This window comes from Salvia splendens, chromosome 3 (genome assembly GCF_004379255.2).
Source record: "Salvia splendens isolate huo1 chromosome 3, SspV2, whole genome shotgun sequence".
Taxonomy (NCBI): Eukaryota; Viridiplantae; Streptophyta; class Magnoliopsida; order Lamiales; family Lamiaceae; genus Salvia; species Salvia splendens.
In genome coordinates this window covers 23679378-23691211 of record NC_056034.1, presented here as the reverse complement: position 1 = coordinate 23691211, position 11834 = coordinate 23679378, and the positions used below count along the sequence as shown (strand labels likewise).

The following is an 11834-nucleotide window of genomic DNA, read 5'->3' as shown; positions in this document are numbered from 1 at the left end:
CACAGTACTTAGCCGTTTTAGCATGCAGGACGCCAAGAAAAGGTTCTTACCTTTTAGACACGGCATCCATTTATCTCAAGAAAAGCGTCGTCTGAGATACAAGAAATGAGAAGGATTCCATATGCTTCAGCAGTTGGAAGTCTCATGTATGTTATGCTTTGTACGAGACCTGATATTTGCTTTGATGTTGGCATGGTGACAAGATATCAGTCGAATCCCGGCCTAGGACATTGGACTGCCGTAAATAACATACTCAAGTACCTTAAACAGACTAAGGACTATGCTCTAGTTTTCAAAGCAGCCGAGCTCTGTCCTTTGGGATATACTGACTCAGATTTTCAAGCTGATCAGGACTCGAGAAAATCTACTTCAGGATATGTATTCACCTTAGGAGGTGGAGCCGTAATTTGGAAGAGTGTGAAGCAGAAATGCATCGCGGACTCGACCATGGAAGCCGAGTATGTGGCCGCTTCGGAGGCTGCAAAAGAGGCAGTATGGTTCAACAACTTCCTTATGGATTTAGGTGTGGTTTCGAATCTGCCCAAGAGCATCACTATTTATTGTGACAATTCTGGTGTTGTGGCAAACTTGAATAAACCAAGAGCTCACAAAGCGAGCAAACACATAGAGTGGAAGTATCATATCATTAGAGATATAGTGCAGAGAGGAGACATACAAGTGGTCAAGATTGCGTCAGAGAACAACCTGGCAGATCCTTTTACAAAGGCATTGGCGGTGAAACCGTTCGAACGCCATGTTGAAGGGATGGGAGTTCGACTCATTCAAGACCTCAACTCACTTTCAGTATAAGTGGGAGAAATATTAGACGTGTGCACTACATTTTGTATACTCGAAAGCTGTTTTGAGTGTAAGTGGGAGATTGTTAGGGTTTGTATACTAGAAATCACCTTTCGAGTAATTGAATACTGTTAAACTCTAATTATTATTTTCCAATGAATGCAACAGATTATTTTTGTCATAATGTTGTTATGTTTTACATTTAATGGATGTTTAATGCATATTTAAATGTATAAGCAAACGTAACAAAGTCTAAGTCTTTATTTTAGTAGACCGGTTGTGGGCGTCGTCCAATTTAAGGTAACACGGTCAGTTCTGTACAAAGAAAAATAAGAATTTCACAACCTTGATAGGCCTAGACTACCTATCGTGAAATGTTGCAATGTCAGTCCGATTATTTCTAAGCCTTATTGAAATAAGATGACATTGGTGTGGTATAGCACTGAATTGTATCTAAACAGCAAGACGAGTCTTTATGCTATCTACTGAAAGACGAGGTCTTGACATTTAATTTCTTAATTAATGTACGTTAGCATTGAGCATACGATATTGAGTATCTACTACTTTGACTTACCAATAGGTGCGGGTTTTTCATCACCCAACGATCCTGATATATTGGGTAGTGGCGATCAATATCTAGCGATGCTAAGATTGCTATTGTGTTGAATCGTGCGCGAGGTGAGTCTCGTTTGATAACATCCACAAGAGGAGCTCGAAACAAGATTTTATTATTCGGAACCTAGCTAGTTGGAGTTTGATTACTCTATGAATAATAAATAAGAGTTTCTTGTTAAGTCCACTCTTGTAGATTAAAATATGTTAATTAATTAAGTCCATAGCAGACATTAATTAATTAATGGATATTTCTATCTTAAGCACGGGAAATAAATTACACACATAAAAAGGAAACCCGGAATACTTGTAATTTCGGATTTGGAAAGGCAGTGCAATATTACTTCTGTAGTGGCTGCTTGTAATATTCCAATATAAGCTTGTATTAAATTGTGGGTTCAATTTAATCAGTAAAAAGCTAAGTGGGTGATGCCATATCTAAATTCTTCCTTAGATCCCTGACTGGGCCCAATATGCGACTTAATATAAATAGGAGAATAAAGGAGACAGAAAATACACTTGTGCACATACACAATTTTCGTCCCCCCTCATCCTAGAGAGAGAAACGAAATTTGCTCTCCTTCCATGAGCAGGATTCTATTTTCTTTATTCAAGTCCTAGTATTCTGGTGAGATTTGCCCACACAAATATCAGTTTACAGTTCGGGAAACTAGTCAGAAGATCCAAGGTCGAGTTCTCAAGATCTTCACGTGGAGAAGACGCAAGCCATCTTCGATTCTTAAGTGAATGAACTAGGTAAATTGGCTAACTCCGTAGCAAGCATGTTTTAGGGATTATTTGTGCTAGACCATGTTTAAAATTCAAGTTATGAGCATGATACATGTGATAATTACGCGAATAGAGTTTATCGAAGTAATCTGCTAAATAGATCAGTTTTATGTGATCTGTTAGAAACGCACGCTTCCGCTACCAACCCCTTCACGTTGCCCCGCGACGGCATGGGCGGCCTTAAGGAGAATTCAAAGAAAGGAAATAGAAGGGATCTTCCAAGAATCCATATTTTATTAAATAAGAGCACAAATAATTGTGTTAGAGGAAATAGAATTTTTTGAAATTAGTAAAGAGAATAATTAAACTCTGCAGAGCAGTGAATCCCGAGGTAGGATTAAGAAAAATCTTATAAGCCGATACTAAGATATATGTGCTATCCAATAGGATGTATGCATTCTTTTCTCAAGAGAAATAGTTCAAGTACTAATTAGCTTGCTACGCTATTTATTTTCAAATGATAAATTATTCAATGGCAAGTGAGGCCAGACAAGAGTTGTTATTTGGAGATAAGCGTATCAGGTGTGCTTTCTTTTAATATCCAGCACATTAGTGTGGATATAAATCAAATACTTGTGAAATTATGAAATATCATCTTTTCTCAAAATGAAGCTGTGATAATTTTCAAGTTGTTGTCATGTCATAAAATGTTTATTTTTGAGGCCTATCTATTGGGGCTATATGCCGAGGGTTTTGGCGACGCCTAAGCTATGTAACGAATTCGATTCCCAATAGGACAGCAAATCCTATTCGGAATATTGTGCACAAGGGTCGTGAGCCATCGAAGAGGGTTGGCCGGCTATGGTGTCCGTGAAGGTGGCCACCTTCTCGGTACACGACTTACAGATATGGTAAAAAGTTGAAGAACTTAGTTTGCAGATGAACTTTTAAGATCACAAAAGAATTTAGTAAGCTTGGGCCTTTTTAAGAAAACCCCCGTGTGTTACTGTTGATGGATGACAACTATATAATGTATGTTTTGCTTTTCGGCAAGTGTCCACTGAGTACTCCTATACTCAGCCCTGCATGTATTTCTAAATGTGCAGGTTGAACGTCAAGAGGCAGGAGTATTTATCGGAGTCAATGTTATTAATTAATCAAGTGGATCTTTCGACGATTCGTGTCTTCATACACGAAGTCGTTTAGTAAGGACTTATTCAGCTGTATTTTTGTTAAGTGAGAATTTCAAAGTCTCACCATCGAACTCTGATTTAGTTAATGAGATGAATATTCTATTTCTGAGACCATGTAATTGAATACTTGGCTTCTATTTATGGTATCAATCGAGTTGGCCTTTTCGGCAAGTTCCTTGAGTTCTACCCCTTTTCTTTCTCCGTTTCTTTAATCCCTCTTATTAGTCGCGGATTACCCGCTTTCGCTATCCTTAGCAAAATGCGGTCGTGACAGAGGGAGTAATAAATAGTTGATGTGGAGAGAGAGTAAAATAAGAGATATAATAATGTAGATAAGAGTGTTCCCTACATTACAATCTCTCTTATTTTATTCATTTTTTTAAAATAAATGCTCAAAATGAAACGCTTAGGACGTAGGGAGTAAATAAGCCCCACATTCCATCAACTTATTCCACTCAAATTTTATAATAAAACTAATATACATAAGTGGGACTCGAGTTGTGATCAATGTCGAACCAATTTTAAAGACCGAATTAGAGACTAAATTAGGGCCATTAAATCTAGTTTTTTTTATGAGATGTGCTGATGTGTAAATTATTTCGATCTTCATTACAATCCATTTTACTTCATTGTATTAGGTTTATTACTTCATTACGGTATGTAATACCTTGAAACTACAGTATGTTTTTACTTATTTCCAATAGGTTTTGAAATGATTCACATGCTTCATTCAAATTCATTGACCTGAGTTTTTACTTTATTCACTTTAAAAAATGCAATTTATTTCAGTAGGTTTATTAATTCATTAAAAACGTTATTACTTCATTGGACAATGTTTTTACTTCATTCCGGTAGGACTTCAAATGCTTCTACACATACTTCATTCAAACAGTTTATTACATCATTCCATGTTCTTATTACACCATTCAATTAGGCTATCATTCCATTTTGTTGTCAACGCCGTGGCGGCGGTGATAGAAAGAGAACGGTACGCGACGGCGAAACCGCCTTTACGTACTGGAATGGAGTAATAATCCTACTGCAATGAAGTAAAAACCTACTGGAATGAAATAATGTATTCTGGAATGAAGTTAGATCCTCCTTATATGTTAGTATGACTTATTTGCCATGAGCTGAAGTAAAATAGGCTCGTGATGACTGCTAAAATAATTTATAAATTTGCGCATCTCATCCATAAAAAACTAGATCTAAAAACCGTAATTTGGTATAGTTCTGAGGTTCGGCAATAAGGAGTGAATTTGCATATAATGAGACTCGATTAGACTCATATTTTACTAACTTATTCAACTCACTTTTCTTTGCACTTCTTAAAACTCGTGTCATAACTAAATAGAACTTCTATTGTGGGATGGAGGGAGTATGTTCAACATGGTAAACATAATTAAGAAAACAAATTTTTATTGCATCATCTATGATACAAAGAGATCATGAGAAATGCAAAATGTGACTAAATTAGAGAGAAAAGCATGTTGGTCGCACGACCTACTTCCCATAATGACTTTTAGGGTAGAGATAACAATATTTTACTCTAAAGTCACACCAAAGTACTCAGAAACATTTGGCCTCAAGCATTAAATTCTCTACTGGTTGTCAATTCATGTTTACTGATACTTGGTATCGCGCATTGCTACTCAAAGATCAGTCCTATAATTTGTAAAACGAAATTTTCTAATGCAACCACCATAAAACGGCACAACCACAACTGTTTCTCTCTCACACCTCTCACCCCATTCGCTCGGTTGAACCGCCAACAGGCACAACTCCTCATTCTACCTCGCCCGCGACTCAACCACGACTCCCACAACACCATCACAAACAGATTGTAGTTCTTAGTCCTAGGGGTGAGCAATAAAACCGAAAACCGAATATCCGAACCGATCCAAACCGAAATTTTGAAATTCGGTTCGGTTTTTTCAGTTTTTCAATTCGGTTCTATTTTAAAATTACAAAAATTTTGATTTTTCCGTTAAGTTCGGGCAAAAAAAACACCGAAAAATAGAATTATATTTTAAATATAATAATATTATATATATTTATTCTACTAATTTCATATATTATATAATATATAGTATTATATATATTCTATTAATTTTATATTATATATAAATATTTATATTCTATTAGTATTTATAAATAAAATATTATATATATATATATATATACATATATATATTAATATATACTCCATATTTTTTTTCGGTTTTTCAGTTTTTTTGAAAATTTCAGTTTTTTCGGTTTTGTTCGGTTTTTGAAGTTCGGTTTTCAGTTTTTCAGTTTTTCGGGTTCGGTTCGATTTGTGTTTTGAACTAAATTTGGTTTTAGTTCGGTTTGGGCAAAATACCAAACCGAAACTCGAATGCTCACCCCTACTTAGTCCCCCTGCTTGAAATTCTTAACTGACTACATGCACAAACAAAAAATTGATGAAATGATCTATGCAAGAAGTGCAAAATAAGTTATTCACTTCACCTTTCTTGCATAATAAGTTATTCACTTCACCTCACAATAACACAATACACCACACCTTTCGTTCATTCAAAATGACATTTTCTTGGGTAATGTATATGTTCTTTTGTTTGTTTAAAAGATAGTGCTACGGAAGTCCCTTCAAAAAGTAATCCCTGAACTCAATAAATTCAGACAAAAATCATCGTCCTTTCTTTAAACACAAACTATTGTCTTATTATCAAGGAAAAAATACAACATACAAAGGGCAGTGGAAGCTCTAAATGCCAATAATTATCAGAAGCCTTTGTTTTTAACCTGTAAGTGCTTGTACGATGGTGTCTGCCATTCCATCAGCGTATGGAAACATATGTCCAGTACCTGATAACTCGTAGTATTGAATCCATGGAAGCCGACTGGCAATGTAACGCTGCAGGGTTACAGGAACAAGATTATCGTCATCCCCCTGCCATAAGTGAACTGAACCTCCACTTTCCGAGAACGGATTTTTCAGCTCCATTGGATCGATGTCCCAGCTCCCAAAACCAATCATTGTATCACGATGAATAGACTCAAACTCGCCTTGTTGTCTTGGTGTTGCCTGGACCATCTCAGGGAAACATAAATATAAGATGTTTTTTCTTTTCTTTAAAAATGAATGATGTTAAGAGAGTGAAACAAGTTTAATGATGTTAAACATTAATAACTAGGCATCAACAAGCGTATTGGGGGTGAAGAAAAAAATAAATATCTTACCAGTTACCATACCAAAAATGTGGGATAACAAAAGAAGACACATTACATATTACATTGTGTATGTAATCAAGCCTGTGTATCTATTCGCCCTTTAAAAAGGTACTAATATGCCCTTTAAAAAGGGATATGTAATCTGAGGGACATCTATTTTACTTGGCATGCATTTGAAGACAATGCTGCATTAATGCATTTTATTTCCATATTAAATCAGCACATCCTAGATCGACAGTACATAATAAACTATTCAAAGATGAGCTGCTCCAGAAAATTTTCAAGATTCTTCTCATCTTTTATTGAGATATGGCTGCATGGACTGCAAACAAAATGACATCTGGGACGACAATAAACATAATCTGAGAAGAGGTACCAATTCTATTCACACGGAGCAGTATTTCCTACATGGGGCAAGGTCCACTGAACCACTTACTATTTTAGAAGTACTTCAATTTTCTTATGACTATTTAGTTTAATCCTAGGATAGTGATCAGTGCTCCGAAAGGAGGAAAATGTAGGGTAGGGAAAAATTGATAGAAACATCAGTTATTAATAATCATCTTGAATCAGCTTAGCTATATGAGCACAAATGTATTCTTCATAAGATATACTACTATTATTAGCAGCTGCAAAGGGTTGATATCTCTGTCTGGAGTTCATATTGAGAGCATATGATTTTTTGATATTTTTTCTGCTAATATGATTTCATTAATTTAGTCAGCCATAGTGAAAAAAATTGATTGGCTATAGTATAAAGGAGGGGAAAATAAAACCTAGATCAAACAACCATGTTTTTACTTTCACTCTTACTTGTGCTAACCAAACAATTCTTACGTAAGTCTTGCTGCTAAAAGAAAGTAAAACTAGTTACCTGATGCTCCATGGACAAAGAAATAATCTTTGGAAGTAGTTCCTTGTCAGGATTAGAGAAGACGTCTGGGTGGTGAGCAATAACGCTTGATCCAGGGAAAAAATTCTGAGTGTTCCACCAGTAAGTTAGCCATGGCAAGTAGTGAGCTACACGAAGAGTCCACTGGTCTTGTGTGAGCTGCTTGTTATATGCATGTTGAGACAAATTTGAAGGGAAACCAGGCCACCAATAATTCACAACTGGTGTTAATAGAGCAGCTCCAGCTAATCTGCTCAGTTAAAAAATAAGTATGTGGGTACAATTAAGAAGGTATAGATGTAATTCCAGGCCCTCGATATGTACAAAGTAACACAAACAAAATTCACCTGTGAGGTATATACTTAAGGCAGCTCCAAACAACCTGCCCACCCATGGAAAATCCAATAACATAGAATTTGGGTCCTAGACTCAACTGGTCAGCAAGCTCCTCAATGTCAAAAGCTAGGCTCTTAACAGTCCGGGCAGGGTGAGGACTACTCTCTCCATAACCAGGCCTATCAAACGAAACAATGTATATGCCTCTACTTTCAACAATATCCTGCAATTGAGTTCATAAATAAAACAGTCCATAAAGCACTATACGATGCAAAATGCAGTTCAAAAAATTTATCAACAGAAATCCTTCAAGCAACATAAAAAGAAGTGTCCTTACCGGTGAGAGGTTAGCTGTTAATGCAGAAACATCATGCCGACAATTATCAAATCCATGGATAAACACTATTTTGTGTTTTGCTACATCCTTCGGCACACCAGATTCTTTGTAAGCCAAGTATCTCCCATCCTTGAGCTGTATTCTCGGTGCTGTAACTGGAGGCCCATCTTTGGAGCCACATGTCTTTGGCGGAGGAGGCTTTGTTGCTTGATAAGCCAAAGCTAGAAAACCAACCAATCCAACTAACAGTACTTTGAAGAAGACCCCTGAATCATTTAACATAAGAAGTTTGATCAAATAAATTAATGGCATACAAAATCGAGTTTCGAGAGCTATTAATCAGACTATAAAGGTGGATTCGTTTCATTTTCTAAGCACTTCCAACGTGACATCCCATCAAATCAATTAGACACTATAATTTCTCAATAGACAGAGAAAATGACTGCTGAATTACAATTTGAAGGATCTAAAATACAACCCAGTGCACCAGTACCAAATCACACAAGCTTTTATACCTAGCACTGGAATACATTAGCCCCAAAACATACAAAAATAGCCAAATTTCAAAATCAAGTCCACGCCATGCAGGAAGCACGGATTCTTATGTAAATTCTGGAAACTTGCAATAATTCGACGGTTCTTCATAAGTAATCAGAAACTCATTAACAAAAATTAGAAATCTGAGCGTGCACAACGACGAAACGTGAAGAGGAGATCAATACCTGAAGATTCAGAAGAAGCGTTGGGCTTCGGTTTTCGAGTGTGAGCCCTGGCAGAGGCGGCTGATATTTTTCTGGGGGGTCCAGCCGCCATTGATTACCTTGGATTCTCAGATTTGAATTGAAAACTTGAAATGAGAAGGCAAGTTGAGAGATTGGAAGAGGTGAAGTGTGTTATATAACAATCGGTTGGGAGATCTGATTGCGATTTTTTTAATTAGTCACTCCTCGTGACAACGGCATTTGACGGCCATCTTGAATGAGAATGTATTTATATTTATAAAATTAGAAATTTTCATCTTTCGTTCAAACCATTTATTGAAAAATATCGTTTGTATCCATCGTTTCAACCTTTTCTAGAATAAAATGTATTAGCATATAAATTTCGGGTATTGAAATATTGATGAGGCGTCATTATGACTATGAGGTTCAATTTGTAATTTACTCGATATTGTCCCATTGTTTTGGTTATTATGATAAATTTCTACAATGTACGTTTAGAGTGTCCACAATGGTGGCCCTTGAGGGCCACCAAAGTTGGCCCGGCCATCAAATGTGGCTCTCCATAGCCCTCAATAATGGTAAAACCCAAAAATAACAAGGGCCATAAAATGTGGCCCTCTCCAAAATAAAAATTAATTTATTTGCTTTTTTTAATGATATTTTTTAATCTAACTATAATAAATTTTATTAGACTATAATTTATGATATTTATAATTTTAATTAAAATAAAATAATTTGGATTGTAAATAAAAAAAATTTCACAACCTAACTAAAAAAAGTTTAACAAGAACTTCGTTGTATTATATTAAAATGGGAAAATTATACAACGAAATTTTTTTAGGAGGTGAAGAAGAAGAAGAAGAAATACAATGAGAAGAAGAAAGGGGCGAAGAGTGCGAGGAGTTAATGGTGAGATGAATATGAGAGCAGAGGCGACCGGCCGCCTTCAGAGGTTGAATCCCTATACAGGAATTGAGTTGGGATGTCGATAATGATGATGAGGAGGAAGATAATGGTGAAGGCAGGTGTTGAAGTATGTGGAAACTGCCCTCTGCTGCATGCACCAGTTCTTGATCGTGTTGCATGCACCAATTCTTGATCGTGATTATTGATGAGTGGAAGGAGGGTGAGGTTAAAGTGGGAACTTTGTTAAAATAGCAGGGATAAACAGTCTTTTACTTGTCAACAGTGATGTGTGAACAGTAATTCGGGTCCTAATCTAAACACAGACTTTGCTCACTATATCTTAGCTCAACAGTAGCTCAAATCTTGGCGAGCCTAAGGGCATCCACAGTGGTGCGGATGTCCAGGCCGACATCCCAAAAACACCTCCTGCCACGTCATAAGGACTTCTCACTGCACTGCCACGTCATAAGGACATCCCACTGCACAGTGGCGGATATCCCCAAGGACATCCCGACGGACTTCCCACAATAATAAGAATTCACAAATTCACCAAATTAAACAATTTACGGAATTAAAATTTTGACACAAATACGGAGAAATTGCAACCACTTTATTTTTAAAAAAAACATACATAGTACAAAAAAAACATACATAATTATTAAAAAAAAATTACATAGTTAAAAAAAACTGTCGTCTCACTCCTCGGATTCCCCGCCGCCAGTACCCTCGTCGTCCCCGCCGGTAGTCCCCTCGTCGTCACTCTCCGCCATGTCTCCCAACCCCAAATCGTGCTGCATACTGTAGATGATATCCTTCAGCGACGACCTGTAATGGCGATCGGTCGATGTCCACCATTTAACCATTGCACGTAACAGGGTTTCATGTTGCGCGACGCGGGCGAGTGAAGGGAGCTCAGGATCGTTTTGGGTAGGAGCTGCCGATTAGGCCTCGACGGACCCGCTGGCGCTTCCACTCGCCATCTGCGCTGCGGACTTTTGCCCCACCGGGCGACGGTGGCGGGCCGAAGATGAAGGTGTCGGGAACTCTGCCTCGGCAGGGGGAGTTCGTGGGAACCAGCACTGCTACTGTACTCCTCGGAGGCGCTGATCTTCGTCCGCTTCGGCCAGCCAAATTCAACACCCGCAGTAAACTTGGCCGAAGTCTGCACCACAAGATACACATCCCAATATTTGAATTCTCCGAAGCCCGCCGCAGCGTCTTTGAACTGATGGTGAGACAGAAGCTTCACATCCTCGGCAGACATGCCGCTAGTTGCCGAGCGGAGGTTGTTTGTGTAAATACCGGCAAATCGGCTTAGCTGCCTCTTCAGCCGCTGCCACTGTTTCCGGCATTGCTCTCCGTTGTGAGGCTTCCCCTTGGCGGTTTGAATTGGAGGTAGCTTTGGCTAATGTGCCACCACATCTTGTCGATATGCTGGTTAGCCCCGATATATGGATCCTCCACTATACTGGTCCACGCCTTCGCAAGCGCAATGCACTCCTCTGTGCTCCAGACGGTCCTCTTTTTCCCGCTGGATCCCTCCCCCCCTCAGCGGCCCCCGCCTCACCATCGTACCCCGCCGCAGGCGAGGTAATGCCCCGTCCCATGCCCCTCCCTCTCTCTGTCCTCCCCCTCCTCCCTGTCACCGTTGGTGAGTCTGTGGGAGAATCCCGGATCGGAGATTGCCCCAACTCCTCCATCGAGAACATCTCGATGCCAGTGAACTGAGTCTCGAGAGGAGTACTCGGGGGGTTGTCCGTCGACAGTAAATCCATATAGGGGCGATAGACATTGTCCACCGGTGATTGGGGGACCCCCTGCATACTCCCCCGTAGCGATAGGCGATCCCTGCATCATCCCCGGCATCATCATCCAGGGCATCTGGGGCGGCATCATCCCCGGCATTCCGGGCATCATCCCCGGCATTGGGGTCATTCCGGCACTCATCCCGGGCATTTGGGGCATCATCCCATACCAAGGCGGGTACATGTTGTAGTACTCGGGCATCATCCCCGCCGTCATTTGGGGTTGGGGCATCATCCCTCCCATTCCGGACATCGTGGCGGACATTGAGGTACTTCCGCCAATGGGAAAGA

At 39.0% G+C, this 11834-nt stretch overlaps 1 protein-coding gene across 1 annotated transcript; it reads right to left on the bottom strand.

The window, feature by feature from the left end:
* Positions 1 to 5959: 5959 nt before the first annotated feature.
* LOC121797264 lies at positions 5960 to 9066 on the bottom strand. Its single transcript, XM_042196024.1, has 5 exons — positions 8833 to 9066; positions 8111 to 8376; positions 7785 to 7996; positions 7420 to 7687; positions 5960 to 6399 (listed from the first exon to the last, which is right to left on the bottom strand). Exons 1-5 carry the CDS (start codon positions 8921 to 8923, stop codon positions 6112 to 6114), a joined length of 1125 nt encoding a protein of 374 aa, XP_042051958.1. The 5' UTR covers positions 8924 to 9066; the 3' UTR covers positions 5960 to 6111.
* Positions 9067 to 11834: the final 2768 nt, after the last annotated feature.